The sequence below is a fragment of the Magnolia sinica genome, chromosome 3 (genome assembly GCF_029962835.1).
Source record: "Magnolia sinica isolate HGM2019 chromosome 3, MsV1, whole genome shotgun sequence".
NCBI lineage: Eukaryota > Viridiplantae > Streptophyta > Magnoliopsida > Magnoliales > Magnoliaceae > Magnolia > Magnolia sinica.
In genome coordinates, this window is record NC_080575.1 from 121172614 (window position 1) to 121190202 (window position 17589).

The 17589-nt window shown below is 39.3% G+C and overlaps 1 protein-coding gene across 3 annotated transcripts; it reads left to right on the forward strand.

Moving 5' to 3' along the window:
- Positions 1-1104: 1104 nt before the first annotated feature.
- Positions 1105-13010, forward strand: LOC131241020 (ubiquitin-conjugating enzyme E2 36). 3 transcript variants are annotated; one of them, XM_058239635.1, is made up of 8 exons: positions 1266-1438; positions 1629-1656; positions 2295-2381; positions 6279-6337; positions 10938-10979; positions 11100-11173; positions 12062-12159; positions 12658-13010. In XM_058239635.1, exons 1-8 carry the CDS (start codon positions 1403-1405, stop codon positions 12693-12695), a joined length of 462 nt encoding a protein of 153 aa, XP_058095618.1. In that variant the 5' UTR covers positions 1266-1402; the 3' UTR covers positions 12696-13010. The 3 variants fall into 3 exon arrangements, with proteins under 3 accessions (XP_058095617.1, XP_058095618.1, XP_058095616.1); XM_058239633.1 differs by lacking the exons at positions 1266-1438; positions 1629-1656 and having other exon boundaries at positions 12658-12743; positions 12941-13010; XM_058239634.1 differs by lacking the exons at positions 1629-1656; positions 6279-6337; positions 10938-10979; ... (1 more) ...; positions 12062-12159; positions 12658-13010 and adding an exon at positions 6003-6272 and having other exon boundaries at positions 1105-1438.
- Positions 13011-17589: the final 4579 nt, after the last annotated feature.

Consider the following 17589-nt stretch of genomic DNA (forward strand, 5'->3'; position numbering starts at 1 on the left):
TGTAGGCTTCTATCAAACAAGCTATTGTCGCGTGTGTGTGTAGAGGCATGCTCACCGATGCATGTGCGCACCTTTTCACACGTGTCATGAGTGTCAAATTCGAACGGTCCATAAGATGTGGAATCCCATGAAACTTTAGGAGTGAATTTTCACCTTGATATAAGATTCTGGTGGGCCATAACAAAGAGAAATTCAAATCAAGGGAAGAAACTGTTTGCATTTTTCATGGCTTACCGAAGTTTTGGTTCAAAGTAAAAATTCGTACTAGGAGGTTCCATGAGGTTCTGCTTCATGTGGACCGTCCAGATTTTCGAGACTCATCACAAATGATGAGTACTCAAAAAAGTTCGTATGTAGTCCGTACAAACTGGTTCGCCGGTGAGCGCTCCGCTATATATATATATAAAAAAAACTTAATAAGCACTAATAGATTAGGATCATGATTTCGAGTTGGTAAAAATAAAAATTCCATCAGGATCATAAATGATCCATAATTCACACTGAGCAATTTAAAATGAAGCGATTGAGGTGATTTTTATGATAGTACGGTTTGAAACAGTAATTGAGGTGACATTGGGTGCGACTCATGTCACAAGCGAATGTCGACCATTGGTTACCTCAGATTGGATTTCTTTACAACACTTGTTTTACCCACTAATCAATTTGGTGGGTCCACCATGTCGTACATGTAAAATTCAATTCATTTAAGGCAAAAGAAAAGAAAAAAAGAAAAAGAAAAAAGAAAGCTAGATCGACAACTCTGGATGCAGAGCCATAGGTTTGTGTGTGGAGGAGCTTTGGTGTGTCTTTCTTGTCAAACTAGTTAATCATGTGTAACTCACGGATTAAAAAAAAAAGGAAGGAAGGTAAGAAAGTTTGATAGAGAAATCAGATGGCCACAATTGCATGAACTTAGTCGTTTTCTGGGTAGTTATACATTTTTCCATTGCTGTGGCCATTTGAGTTTTTATTGAGGCTTATCTTCCATACGCATGAGTAAAAAATAATAGTTCTCACCTGCGGAGTGGTTTTTACATATATAGCATGGTGGGCCCCACAAAGCAACAGTTGTTGTAGGCTATTACCGTTCGCTCATCTCTATCACAACCGTCCATATTTCACACATATGGGGTGGAGCCAAACCGAGGAACGGCCGGAACTCACCGACTTCTCAGTGAAACGCCCATCATCAAACGTGAGGTGGTGCGGGTTATCGAAATGAGGGGCCTTCATATCATTTCCCAACATCACATGTCATCTGCGTGCAGCTTTAATAAAACCCAATATTCGATCGAAGGCCCGCATCTCGTTTCGGGTTTTCCTGTGTGTTTTAGAGTCTTTGCCCGACCCGACGAGGGTTTTACCTACTTCTCCACTTTCTCTCTCCCAAAATCTTTCTTGAATGGCGAACAGCAATCTACCCCGTCGGATTATCAAGGTAAGGCCAGATCTCCTCCCATCCCAACCATCCATCCTTCCAATTTCACCAGAAAGCAATCTCCCGTCTCTCTCTCTCTCTCTCTCTCTCTCTCTCTCACACACACACACACACACACACACACACACACACACCCCTTTTTAGGGTTTTGTTGATCCGGCCTTGATTCTTCGTTTCTTGACTTGAACAGGAAACGCAACGTCTCCTCAGCGAACCAGGTTTTTTTTTTTTTTTTTTTAAATTCTTTATATTCATTTCGGCCACGTTTGGATGCGCTATGCTTTAGGTTCGCAGTGAATTCTGATGCGAAACAGGGAAAGTGAATTATCAAAACAGTTTCAAATTATAATATTTTTTATTAATTTTTTTTTTATCCACTTTATAAATGAAAGTAATCACAAATTGGGTCGTCATATTTCACTTTGAGGGCGCGTTTGGATGCTCTGTTAGAATTGAGCTCCGATCAAAGTAGCGATTTCCTTCATGAGCATTTGTAGTGATGTTCTGGACTCCAAACTTCGATTATGTTTCTTTTGAGTCGGAATTGAAGGGTGTAGTTGCAATTTGGGGGCTGCTTCCTCGTCATTTCCTCTTGATTAAACTGAATTTTCACAATCCAATTCACTTGTGCATCCAAACACAGCCTAAACAAAGTGGGGTTAGTACAGCCCCCCTTTTTTTTTTTTTTCCTTTCACTTTTTTGCAATTCAATTATTGCAATGAATGTCAATTATGCATCCAAACATAGGTCTGGATTATGATTGTGTGGGTGTTGTTTGGTAATTGATAGAAACAGTTAATGGAAATGGGAGATTTTATGGGTTTTCTCCTTATCAGTTGTGATAATTGGATGCAGCTCCTGGAATTAGTGCTTCTCCTTCAGAAGATAATATGCGTTATTTCAATGTTATGATTCTTGGTCCAACACAGTCACCTTATGAAGGTGAGTAATGATTTATAATGTATTTGCTGAAATCTTTCAGTTTGTAGTTTGATGGAAATTTATAATTAGATTTGGATATGAACCGACGCTACCATGTTCTTTTTCTTTTCTCATTCAAATAAAAGCTCTTGGCATCTTAGATGGTTCTAATCAATGTAATTGGATCATGCGTAGTGGAAATAGGGGCAGAACATAATTTGGGGTGGAATCATGACAGGCCAAATGTTTACCTTTCAATATTTCATGCATCCATTTGAACTATTCTTCCTAAATTTTCAGCCTCAATTGTGGAGTTTTTCTTTTCAGTATGCATGGAAGAAGGCTGACTTCTCAAATAGGAATGAAAGTAATGTTTTGACATTGTTTCTCTTATCTTGCTCTTGAAATTGACAGAAGACTAGCACAAATTTGGCTAGAGATGGATAATATCATTCCTGGTTCATCACTTTAAGAAGAATGCATACGTTGGTTTCACAGTTATTGGATGAACATGTATTTTGCTTGCTCATTATGCATGATTGCTGGTTTGTACTTCTTCTGATGAATGAGGTCAAAGTCAAGTCACTGCTGGGTTTGCCAGAGTAACACTCTCCAGCATAGTTAAGGTGCTAGGCGCACACCGGATGCAACTGCCTTGACACACCTGAAACGCCTAGCCATGCCTAGGTGTAGTGATTCCAGACGATGCCTTGCTTTATAAAGCTTTGGGGGTTTGAACAACATATTTAGTTTGAAAGGAAAATTTAGCGAATGAATATGTTATGATGTAGGCAATGGGGAAAGAATATGATTTTGGGAAGATGTTTCGATAGGGGATACACATTCTCTCGAATGTTGAATTCCATCGATTGGCCAACTTAACCACGGATCAGAATATTACGGTAGTATTCCATGTTGTATAGGAACATGGGTAGTATTCCATGTTGTATGGTAACATGCTCCATTAAGAAATGGAAGAGTTTGTGGAGCTACCTAACTATCTTTTAACGTGTTCACTGAAAGAGAAGGATCACAATTGAACGATATGGAAAAGCGATAAGTTTGGCCAATTTTCAGTCTGGTCCTACTAAAAAATGCTTCTTCCTCCATTGGTGGGGGAAAGATGTGTTTATACAACTAGGGTTTAGTCTTACGGGGCACCACCAAAAGTAGCGACTTTTGGGTGGCTTGCAGGAAGAAGGAGAATCCTTACCATAGACAATCTACGGAAAAGGTCAATGGCAATCACTAACATTTATATCATTTGCATGGGTAATGCAGAGATGGTCAATCACCTTTGTCTTGTGTCCTTTTGCACAAAAAATACGGGGAAGCTTCTTTGTCACATTCAAGGTCCCTTAGGTGTTACCAAATTCAATAGGTGATCTATTCATTCTTGAAATGGAGTTAGGCTTGGTAGGGAGAGGAAAGTTCCTTGGAGGATCAGCCTTGCTTGCCAGTTTATGGGCACTATGGGGGGAAGAAACGATAGATGTTATTGGAATTCTTGCGTCTTGGAAGGGGATGTGGCTATCGAAGCAAAGCACTTAGTAGTTAAATGGGCCTCCTCGTTAAAGAAATTCAAGGATTATAATTTTTCTTTTCTTTTGAGGTGGTAAATGTGGAGCTGTTTCCCTTGCCTTTCACAAAGAAGGAAAAAAGAAGAAGCAATTTACTAGGAAAAAAAAATAAATCAATGTTCACCCTTGTTGATCTGTCCACCCATGTAACAATTGTACACCCATATTTTACCAATGTCTCCTTGCATGTCTTCAAAAAATTCTTTTCATGGTGAATCTCTTTTTCAAGAGAGGTACGTGTAGCTTATGATCACTAGGCTTTCATCCCTAGTCCAAATTGCCCTATGGCTTCAATCGTTCTCTTCAAGCTTCTCAAATGAGTAGTTAAATGCGATCTTGGCCTGGTTCAACAGATAACCTACTTTTAGTATCTATATTCACCATGGACGCTCCTAGAGCAGTAAAATACTGTAATTGGATGCCTTTATCTGATCCATCTGAGTGCTGAGTCTTGCATTTTGAAGTCTTTTGAAGTACCCCCATCAATGGATCAACTTTTGCTTGCTTCTCTTGTTTTGAATCTATTACCCAAAAAATTGACCTATTCTAACATGGTAATGGCAATCTAGAAACACTTGCCCATCAGAATCCTGAACACAATAGAGCTATATTCCTTTTAAGATGATCATTTGACCATTGGCATTGGGAAAGGCCATATTTAGCATTGGATCTTTCGAAAAAAGAAAGAAAAAAGGGGGCCATGTTTAGCATTGGTCCAGGGTCCTCTTCTGGCTATTTTGCTGCAGTCTGCTTAGATGGGAATTATGAAAGAAGCAAACCTTTCTGTCAGTTAAGCGTAGACTAGCACCTTCCTGATCTAAATAAATGCTTACGATCTGGTCCACTAAGGCTAAAATGCCCAATTGAACATCTTTGCAGGCAAGCCACATTATGGGGCAAGCAGCCACAAATAATGAGTGTTTCCAACACATCAAACTTTAAAGAAAGGAGCTTCATGGTATCCAAACAATGGACCCTTTTCCACTTCCATGAAAGATGGGTTTCTGGAAAATGAACATCCATCTGGGATCTTGGATCACGAAGGGATTGGAAGCCCGTTCCAAGCAAACCAAGGACAATGGATCTATTTCTCCTCCGTTTTTGTAACTTTGACTATACTGACACTTGCAAGAACTTGAGATGGCACCACTAAAGCTGAGTGATTGTTGGTGGCGACACTTCATTTACAAAATTTTCTAAGTAGAAAACATACAATCCTCAACCAAGCAATTTTCTTTGCCCAACGAACCGTGTGGCCAATTTTTTGGTTAAAGCATTTATGTTATGACCATTGTTCAAAGTATCCCCGATATTACAATAATATCCCTCATATTATCCATATCTCTAGCTTGGTAATACCGATACATTGGTAGCAATACCCATAATGCTGGCAGTATCAGAAATTTCAGGTTACGGCAATATATCTCTAAGTATTGCCGATGTATCAATACTGCCAATGTATTGATATTGCCAATTTATTGCCAATATTTTCAACAGTATAAATTCCAGGTGTCGCTTGTATTGCCAATGTATTGCCAATATTTCTGACAGTGTAAATTCCAGGTGTTGCTTTATTGCTAGTGTATCGGGGATATTTCGATGTTATCACCAATGTATCGATATCACAAAAAATCTGTTTATTAAAAAATGTTTGGATTGATGGATGGATGATTGGATGGGATGGTTGGATTGGATGGATGGATTGATGGTTGGATGGTTTGATCATCATTTATATGCATTGTGTTTTTATGCTTATTTATGCATGGATGTATAATGTATGAATGCATTATGCATGTTTGTTTGCTTGTTAATTGGTTTAATAAGATTTAAATGATTTTTGTGTTACTATTGGACTGATTTCTTATGACAACACATACGTTTAGGCCCCATTAAATGGAAACTTATTATGTGTGCATTCTTTTTTCAATTTTTTTATTCCTAAGCATGCAAACATGTGTATTTTAGCATCTCTTGAAATTTTACAAAAAAATTCCATTGTTTTCCCCATGTTTTCCTGCATTTCTGAAAATTGGTGATATCGATATTGTTTTTGTATCCCCAGGCAGCGAAACTATACCAATACTTCGGACACTGGTTATGACTAATGAGCTACATAATGGAGGGGAGATGCCACAATGCCCCTTGTTGAATAATCACAATTCTCTGATAAATTCCCTGTTTAAATGCCCACCATTGCCCGTGATCTATAAAACTCCAATTCTGCTATTTGTTTAGGAATTAAAAAGAACTACTTTTGTGATAATTTCTTTGACTCATTATTCATTTTTCACAGCCATTTGTTTCTCTCTACATAAAGATTCTTTTGTTCTCTGTATAGGAGGAGTTTTTAAACTGGAACTATTTTTGCCTGAAGAATATCCAATGGCTGCCCCAAAGGTATGAAAGTGGTTAGCAGAAAAGCTTTCAGCCTGATCTGATTTTCTATCTTTCATTCAGTTCGCATACACTATTACCGTGACTTTGAATGCTTGTTAAGTTTACTCAGTTATATAAACCGCTCGTTCATATTCTGTTGTACATAAACACATGAAGATGAAGAGTTGCCAACCAGAGCATTTCTAACTTTCACCTTTTACAATATTGGAAATAGCATCGATCGCCTACAACTGGCTGTAAGCTAACTTCACCCACGTTCATTGTTACTAGCATTTTGAACCAAAAATAAAAAATAAAAAATCAGAATGCATTGAATCACACTTCTTGTTGTAGACGATCAGTTCTTCCTGAAATAGCGCCAAGGAGAAGATATAATGAACTCCCCGCTTCTAACCAGTGAATGTAGGTGCATTTAAACAGTTCTCCGTAAAGTAATTTCATGCTAGACAGATTGATTTAAATGATAATCAGTGAATGCATCAATGAAGGACAAGATACAATTCACTAATCTCGGGCGAATGTATCTTGGTGCATTGGCTGTCTAGACTTGGAATGTTATTGATACATTAGTCTCATAAAAAGAGAAACTAGGTTCATATACTCAAATAGCCCTCCTAATTTATATATTAACATCAATATAAAAGATGAAATATAAACTGTTACTAGTGCATGAAAATGTGGCTGTGATTTCATTACACAATTTTAACAACTGAGATATACAAAGAACCGAATCCCTTCTCCTAACCAAAAGACGTTAGAAATTAGAAAGAGAGGAGGGGAAGGTGGCCAATGTTTGACATTCGATATAGGAGTGTGGCTTCCAACTTAATGGATCTGCCTCTTTTTGGTGCTTGAGCATCTTATTGGTCGCTCTAGATGGATGACGTGGATTTTGCACAGGTTTTCCATGTTGGCATGTGTGCTATAGCCTACATGGCTTCTCCATCTTGTTTAGAAGAAGAGAGAAAAACAAGTAAACAAAAATGAGGAAGCGAAAAAGAAGAAGAAGATGCTGGCTACTTGACGTAGGCAAGCTTTCTGATCTCTGTCATCATTCTCCAGTTGATGAGTGCATGGGAGCCTCCAAAGGAGGGATGGTTTTTGGTCTATGGGTTGTTGAAAAGACTCCTCATATTTTGAAAACATTTACTGATTTTGTAGCCTAGTCGAGCTATAAACTCAAAATGATTCGTTCAAGTTTTTGACTCGACAAATCTTCCTAATTGTTAGGGGTGGAAAAATCAATCAGAACAAGTTGTCGAATCTACTTGAAATTCAATAGAGTTGACTCGGGTTGGTTGAGTTTTGAGTCAGCTTGGCAGGTTTAACTGTGTTATGGATTGATTCAGGTCAAATAGGTTGGCTTCCCCTTGTGAGGAAGGTTGTATGGGACCCACTACAATGAATCTGCAACATCCATACCATACATATGTTGTGCCGGATTGTGTTAGGATGTAGGTTTAGCATAGGAAAAAGTGTGCATGGGTCGCCTCTCATTGAAACACGTCTCTTTCTCTCTTTGCGTGTAGCTAGATCCTTTCCTTTAATCTCTTCTCCATTTATCTCTCTCCCCTACTCTCTTCACGTGCGTTGCAATGGCCATAACCCTAGTGGATATAGATATTCTCCTCAGCACCTGGGTCCCCCAACTGGTATGTATCCATTTCAATGTATGCAAATGACCCCAATTTCTGCAATAGGCCTCTTAAAGGTAAAACAATGTCCAATACACCAAATAGACAACTAAAAACACTGGAATACAACCTCCAAAGAACACATCTCATGGATAGCTATTAACCTGTAAATGCTAGACATTTATCTAAAATACACACTGTTAACCGGGTGTGAATGTATGTGTATGAGTGTGTGTATTCACTTGGGACACATGATGCATGGCTATTTTTTGTAAGGGTATTTTAGTTTCTCTTATAGTCTTTGTTTATAAAAGAAGGTTAACTGGTCAGTTAGGACGGCTAACACGATTCCATCTCTTATGCACAAGATGATACCTGAAACATGTGTGACGTCTCCTTTAAATTCACATGGTGTTGCGTCTTCCCATGTATTGATCCACTCTTCAAGTTGGCTGATGTCCAGAAGACTCTATGGAAAACTTCTGACGTTGTACATGCAAGTACATCCTTGACCATATGGCTGGACATTGATGCATCCCTGATGAGTGGTTGGAAATTATATTTTGCGATCTTCCATCTGTTGTGTCATCCATTTAATAGAAGAGTGGGGCATTTATGGAAATTGTGGTGATCTGATGCCCATTTGATCATCTCCTGCCTAAAGTGGGGATGAGGAGCTCTGTATGTGATCAGATTGTGTGTGTTCTGATTAGATATGCAAATTGTTTTGGGTATGTGCCGATCAGATCTGGAAGCAAAGTTGTCCCTTGTTGCCCTGGTTTGATTTTTGTAAGTCAAATGTGTTGAATATGTGATGGAATTGAGTTATCTTTTTGGCTGGGGCTATTTTCAAGTTTAGTTAATCTTTTCCTGGTAAAGGACTGTTGTTATGGATATGGATCCACATCACTGATCGGATAGGTCCTGGATTGTGAAAGATTTTGATGCCTCCTTCAGGACTGCTTCATTGTCAATTTCGATCAGCAGGTTTGGTTTGTCAAAAACACGCGGACTTCAGCTATTGTTACCATCGTACATTCAACATAGGTTTTAATACACACACAAATTAAAAAAAAAAAAAATCTTTGCGATATGGTTAAGTTTTTTATTGCATAGGCACCCCAGTTTTGCAAGCAGTTTGTACCCTAGAGAGTGAGAACCAAAGTTCTTGTGGACTACTAGAATGGGTTTTATCGTGTAAATCATGAATATAGGCATTGTTGTTGTTGTTGTTTTTAAGTGTTTGTTGATAACAGTGTTTTAAATAGCAGTAGCATGACGCGTAGCGCTCAGCCCTCTATAGTGTGTAGTGTAAATACGTAGCGCGTAGCGTAAGCTACACGATACTTCTATTTTTTAATTTAAAAATAGGAGAACTATAATAAATAGTGAAAAAAAAAAAGAAGGAAAAAAATATAAAAACGCCTAAAAGATGATTCATTTTATCAATTATAAGCATATTCAAAAAAGTTATTAGTTATCATTTATCAAAAGCCAATCCACATATATAAGCCAAATCAAATAATTATCACATCAACAACTTTCTAAGCAAACCACTTTAATTAATAATGTCTAATTGAAACCACAAATAACAATTATGAAAAGAAATAAAAATCTCATAGGTTAAAAGTATCAAGTACAATACAAGTGTCACATTCCTCAACATTAGAAACAAAGAAAACGTGAAAAAAAAAATACATTGTAGCTCACTCTACGGACGCTACGCGCTACATAGCCGTAGCGTATGCTATGACCCCTATAGCATACGCTACAGGGGATTTACGCTATTTGGGACGCTACGTAGCGCTACGGCCACGCTACGCTATGTAGCGTATGCTACCGCTACGCTACGGGCGCTATTTGAAACACTGGTTGATATTTAGTGATATATGATTTTAGGAGGGCTGAAAGTCGGGCAGGTCGGGTTGGTGCTCAACCCTAGCCCAACCCAAGTTTCTTATACCTCAACCCTAACCCAACCCAACCCAAGTGGGCTCGGTCGGGTTGGTCAGGTGGATACATGCTAATATTTTCGTTATTACATTAGTTTATTATATTTCAATACATGTCTTATTTTTTGTACCTATGATTTTATTAATTATATATGATTATCGTAATGAACTTCCTTTTTTCTAACCAAACAAGCTAAAATATAGGACAACTACTCCTTTAAATGTCGTGTTGTGTAGCACACGATCTATTTGGGAGAGAGAAATCCGGCGTATCTTGTTAGCTCGAGTCATTGGAAATGACGTGGACCAATGAGACCTGACGGCACTGGAATTTCCTGTGCCTTCAACACAAACGATCCGCACTCAATTATAATTTTTAAGTAATTTATATATCAATCGGGTTCGGGTTGGGTCGGGCAACTCAAGACCTCAACCTGAGCCCGACCCAAGTTTTATCGGGTTGGTGTTTGTATAGCCCAAGCCCGAGACCAAACCCGATACATCCTGCCCGAGCCCAACCCAATGTCAGGTCGGTCACGGGTCAGTTGGGTTGAACCCGCACGACTTTCAGCCCTAGATTTTATGTGCAATTGTTTCCCCTGGCTATGATTGGCAGTATCAAGAGATAGCTGAACAAATAAAAAAAGAGGAAGTTTCCTGTTACATCTTTAACCTTTTCCCACGAGATGCTGGGATAGGGTGGATACATCCATCTTTAAAGCATGGCCTTTTCTATTTGTCAGTTCAGCACCCATGTATGTCCCAATACTGCGCGGGTAACTGGGTTCAGTTTGGACATGTCAATGAGTTGTATCTTTCATTGTAATGCATTTATTTCAGCTCTGTAGTGACAGGTTGTTGTGAAGCTTGTCATCCTTTTCAGTTTACTGGCATTTCTGAAATTCTGCATTATCTTTCTTTCTTTAATGCAAGGATCTTTATTTGGCTTTACTTATGTTAATTTGAAATGCATTGGAATAATGGACGTTGGACTCTCATCCTTGGATTTTACAGGTCCGCTTCCTCACCAAAATCTACCATCCCAACATTGACAAGGCAAGCAGCTTCTTTTTTTTTTCCCCTTTCTTCTTTTTCTTTCCTGACTCTCTCACTTTTGCTCCTTAAGTATGCTTTCTGCCTTTGTTAAAAAAGGAAGGTTTTAATTGATGTGTGCAGCTTGGAAGGATATGCCTTGATATCCTCAAAGACAAATGGAGTCCAGCTCTCCAGATCCGAACGGTGCTGCTGAGGTGATATGACACTTTCTTTTCTTTCTAGGAACTGGGTTTAGTCAATTGCATTGGAATTTAAAGTGATTGAAAACCGCTTCTTTGGAACGAACTCACCTAACTACCCTTGAAGAGAGGGCTGTGATAGAAACAAGGAATTGTTGGTGTCTGATACATCAGGGCATGAAGTCCTGATCTGCCCAGACCATATGAGAGGGGCCCATGGTTCAGTGATCGAAAACATTGATCCGATGATTTCCTCAAGTGGATGATGGATGCCCAAAAATATAAATGATTGCAATAACTTCAATCAGTAAATGGAAATAGAAGGTGAAAAGGAAAATAAAAGAAAACAGCAACAGACCAAAAATGAGAAAGGGCCAATTATTGGCTGGCTGATCTCTTTCTAATCTGGAGGATTTATATGGCATCCACCATCCACTGCAGAGCTCATCCAACCAATGGTCTGGAAACCAATGGACCCCACTTGCAAAGGATGGGTGCATCATTATACTATTTGTGTCCTGATGCAGATTCATCATTTTGAGAGTAATTTTGGCTGCTTATGATTTTACTCATTACTTTTGCTGGGAACAAAGGGATTTTGGTAGTCTATCCTTAACTTATAGGGCCCTCTTGGACGCACTAGTGCAAAACGGGTTTCCACGAAAGGGAGTTTTCATGCCTGCTTTTTCTTCAGCCGAGTCAGCTTTTTAGTGCCTATCTTGCTGAGCAGGGGATGGGATGGGATTTGTGAAAATACATCTAAATGCACAATGCGAATTGGGGTTTGGCTCAAAATGCCATGTAGTTGTCAAACACTCCTTTTGAGGGTGCGTCCAAATTGGCCTTTTATCTGACTATTCAAGCAGTTCATTCAAATTGACATTGTCGTGCCTCTTCGAGTAGTATCCAAGCACTTCTCAGCGCTCCAAATCCAGATGACCCTCTTTCTGATAATATTGCAAAGCATTGGAAGACGAACGAAGCTGAAGCTGTGGAAACAGGTGATGCCATGATGACTCTAATCTTTCACCATTCAATATGTGCAGATATCTGGGCTTTTCATTGTTTACTTCTGACAGTAGGATCCAGAGTAGGATAGCAGACCCTACTCTAACGGCACATGCCAACATGTGGTAGTTGCATGTGAGATCCATGCCATTCATTAGGTGGCACAACTAGGTAGAAGCTCTGGCCCAAAACAGGCTCGTCAGTTCATCAGATGGGCCATGTGCATGTCAAGTGTGCTTGGTCTTTCCTTTTTAACCTCCTGTACATTTATGGTCCACCCAATAACCAGTCTTGCATTATTTTCGTTCCATGGCACATAGCAGTGCCCAACTGATGGATGGTTGAGATTTGGCATGTTCAGCATGGGCACGTGGTAAGAGTAGGATTCTCCATCATGGTCAAACAAGCAGCCTTTGTAATCCTGTCATTTTACCATTAAGATGTGCTGCTTATTTATTTACTGGCGGAACTGCTTCTGTGATGTGTTGCAGCAAAAGAATGGACCCGCTTATATGCAAGTGGGGTGTGATGGGGCAATGGCCGGCAGCTGCTGCTTCTGGCAAATAACGTCTACTATGTAAGTTTATGTGTCTTCTCTCTGTTTTCACATGAAAACGGAAGTATTGAACGTCTGAAATTGCCAGGATTAACCTCTCAAGCTCTTCAGTTATATGCCGCTTGTCATTTTTCTTACTCCAAAGGGCTGCCTTTTGCATCTGTATGATTAGTTACTGCTTGCTGTCCCCCTAATCTATTTCTTTCTCCTTTCTGTAGGAATCTGTGACTCGTTTTACTTCTCCCTGTGTTTGAAAGGCTATTTAGTTTCAGTAGCGTTTTAGTTTAAGCAGTGTATCTGCATGGGCATGAAAATACAATTAGCATTTGAAGGATTCCTTGGGCTGCATTTGGATGCACAAGGGAATTGAATTGCAAACATTCAAATTGCAGTTACAAAACCTAGTTGCAGTTTGGAGGCCGGACCAATAACTGCAATCCAATTCGGTACAGCATCCTGTTGCACCCAGAATCTTGAAAATCATATATATTAGAATGAGGTTTGCTTGAATGCATCTCAATGTATTGTAGTATGATTTGTCGGACCTTATCCATTGGAATTGGGTTCATTTATGTAATAGGGCTTCCCTTGGATTGGGGATGCCCAATTGAAATTTTCAACTTTTCAATTATACAAAGGTCATGGGGATGTCCATTTCCAAAGCAAAAGCGCCAAATTTCAAAAGGTTGAAATGATAGAATTTGAGAGATTTTATTTGTTGTCTACCCAGCATACAAGGTGAGAAACATTGTATAAGCGGCTTGGATAATTGGAAGATGGCCTCGATTCAATGGCTGAAGTCCCAACATATTATGTTGCAATACCTCGGGATGTATTGGAGCAAACCTCTTTTAGAATCATGAGATGGAGTTTCCTATTCGTTGCAAACAGGTAATTTTCCTATTGGGTACCTAATCTGTGCATATACCAGAGACCCAACGAGTTTATCCGAATCTAGGTGTAGATACTAAAGGGGTGTTTTGTTTTGTTTTTTGTTTTTTCAATTTCCACCATAAATGGTGGTAAATCCATAATCATTACTTTTCACCATGTTTAGAGGAAATATTCCAGGATTTGTGCCTCGAAAACCGTGTTCACTCATATGGGAATTGCATGAGGATAATAAGTGGGTCCCACCGTGATGCATGTGTCTGATCCATGCTGTCCATCCATTTTACCAGCTCATTTTAGAGCATTGGCCAAAAAATGAGGCAGATCCAAGTCTCTTGTGGACCACACCACAGGAAATATGGGGATTGAAAGCTTAAACCTTCTACATATCGCACACTGATGTCTTATCTTTCATGCAACAGACATGGATGAAGGGAAAACACAAATATCAGCTTGGTCGAACTTTTCAACTATTGGCGTTTAACCCCTAGTTCTTGTAGTGTGGTCCACTTGTGATTTGGATTTACCTCAATTTTGGACTCATGCCCTAAAATAATCAAGTAAAATGGATGGACGGTGTGGGTCAGACACATACATCACGGTGTGCTCCACATATTTTAATCTTTCTTCTTGGATATTAGCGTAAAAGCCATTAAAACAGACTCAGAAAAAGGCAGCTAGCTGTTATTAATGAGTGCTTATTTACCAATATTTAAAATGATAAATGAAAAAACAAACACACCCAAGTAACATAATTAAAAGATAGTAAAAGTAATATAAAATACAGATGTTGTCATCAAAGCATCCAACAGTGCATTGGGTTCTGTTTCCTCCCCCCCCCCCCCACATTTTATATTTTCTTAATGTTGGACTGTGACTCACTGAGTGACTCGGCTTGAGTCACCACTAGACTTGTTGATTTTGATGAGTCAAGACTCAGGACCAACTTTCCATCCTACTCAACTCGGAAGTCTAACCGAGTCAACCCAGCAAGTTTTAGAACTGTGATTAGAATTAGATGGTCCTGCTCATCAGCAGTAAATGTATATTTGCTGATGTGGATATTCTGTAAAATCATGGTATTTTCCTGTCCACACCCATCTCTACCCGGATCGCTAGTATGCTATGCTCTCAGAGCAGTTTGGATGACGGGAGATGGTATGGTAGAGCGGGAAGAACCTGAATACCGTAGGACTTTCCATAGTATACAGGGATGACATAACCCTATCCTGAGCTTGTTGGGGCCCACACTACCTACTGGCAGCCTCAGTAGGCAAACCCCGTTCCTGGGAAACGGATTGGCTACTCCCCCACACCAGCCAATGGCTGGTGGTCGGTGCTCTGTGGGCCCCACAATAATGTACGTGTTTCATTCATGCCGTCTATCTGTTTTTACAGATCATTATACGGTATGAGACCAAAAATGAGATATATCCCAATCTTAACTGGAACACATTATAGGAAACAGTGTTGAATGAGCGTCGACCATTAAAAAAAAATTTTGGGCCATAAAAGTTTTGGATCAAGCTGATTTTTGTTTTTTCCCTTCATCTGGGACTGTATGACCTAATCAACATATTGGATGTCAAATAAACAGTACAGTGGGCCTTAGGAGGATTTTAATGGTGGATATTCAATCACTATTGTTTTCATGTGGTGTGGTCCACCTGAGATTTATATACCTTTCATTTTTGGGATGAAGACATAAAATGATCTGTAAAAATGGATGAACGGAATGGATGAAACACATACATCATGGCGGGGCCCACAGAGCACCGAACACCAGCCATGGGGCTGGTGTCAGGTGGGAGTAGCCAATCCGTTTCGCCGTTCCTGTTCCAGTTGGGGTCCACCGGAGTGTGGCAGAGCCAATCAGCTCAGCACATCCACTAGGACCTAAGTCCACGTGGCTTTTCTTTTTTTTTTTCAAAATATTATATATGTACTGTCATTTAATTTCAATTATACGGGCTGACCGTTAAAACGGTTCTTCTTTCTTACTACACTACGGTAGCCACCAATCAGATGATCAGGATTTAGCCGTCCATGGTTCCTGCCTGCTTTCCATGTAGCAGCAATTTGCCTCTGCCGACAAGCCATCAGTACTGGGCCCACCTTTTGGTGATCCTTTCTGTTCATATGGCGGGCTTTATCCTGGATGGAAGATGTCCCATCTTCACCGTTGGATTGTCCTCGCTGTCCCTCGATTGGTCTTCTGTTAAAGATGGACCATTCAAAAATAACTGTCCACTTGTAGGCCACTTAAGTTGATGGCTATGATCCTCTTCTTAAAAAATGGGGGCCTTGCCCATGACATTACAGGGTCTACGGGACACAGTCGAGATTCTACATAAACGTGGGTCCCACCCGTACTATTACTAGGTTGAACCACAAAGGCCTTCCCTTTGATCGAGCTCATATAAAGAGGGATTGCATGATCCATTAGCTTTTTCAAATCCAATCCGGACCATTGCTCTGATGATCCCCAATGTGGATGGGCCATGCCTCAGTTTTCCTTATGCTAACATCTGTCAGAAGGTGGAAATGCTGCTTGCCATTCTGATCTGAGCTGTTGTTTATTTCCAATCAACCTAAGATGGCTTGGGATTTTCCAACTAGTATTGTTTCTGGGAAATAACAGTCCCATCTCTTGTGGGGTTAATCAGGTTAATGGTCTCTACATTGTGGGATCATGGGCCCTACTTGTACAATGGTTGCTACATATATCTTCGGGCCAAAGAGCATGAGATTCCCTCTCTTTGGGCCTATGGACTGGTGAGAAAGGTCCATTGCACCCAGTCCTAATTCTAATATTAATGCGGTATTTTGACCTGTAGAACACCTTAAAGACATGGAAGTTCATGTGCCTCACCCTAATCGGGTCCATTACTGGTTTAATCCTGAGCCCAATTGGGCCCAACATGAACAATTGATCAACTAGCCTTGAACCTAATCATGGTTTTCACATCAGGATTATTAACAGCTGATATTGCAGGACGATGTCGATTTAATGGTGTGAGGGTCCATAAAGAATACATCTATCTGATTAAAAAATTACAGTGATAAGACAATCCTAACCAAGAAAAATGGTGCAATAAAAGAAGATTAGAATGTTTAGGATTGTTCAATCATATTTTTTAGTTTCTTTGGCTCTCTTACTACAGTTAAGAATCTATGTAATGTCCGGTGCTAACCAAAACCTAGAAATGGAAAACCCCATGGAATCCTTATATGTGAAGGAGAAGATTTCCTTACTGCTGTTTGCTTTGCGTCGTTATTATCATTGAAAATGTTAAAAATGTTAACAGGTCAATGATTTTTTATAGCCATAGAAAACTACATTTAACCCATTTTTCTAGAAAATGGTTTTATTAGTTTTATTTTTCCCTTTAATAAGATAAGAAGTAGAAATTCATTTATTTTTCATTTTTAGTTTCTCAAACAGTGAAGACTATTAAATAAGGGGAATTTATTTTCTTTATCACAATTGTTCATGGTTTCCTTTGTAAACAAACAAGCCCTAGAAACAACTCTATTTGCAAATTGTGTGCGGCTTGAATCCATTCGTGGATAAATTTACAAAATTAAACAATTTCGTTGAATAATTGTATTTCACTAGCTGGGAATAAAAGTAAATATGAACTAAAATTCTTTTCCAAACTTTACTCAAAATCCATGGGAATTGAATTGACTTGGAAATTGTGTTTATATGCCCTTTGTGCAAACTGCCATGTTGATTTGCACGCATCCAAACAGGCCTTAAATGTATATTGCTAACATTGACAGGACTTGATGTGACGGTCTCAATGATTTTTCATGGAGAAATACTTCTCAAATAATGGATTGATTTCCTTACACAACAGTTAGAGCTTGTTTACTTAGCCGATTAATCTCGTAACGTAAGTGAAATGTGCCAGCTTTATAATTTTATTACCATCAAACCCAATACAGAAATCATCAATCAAATACAAATGCA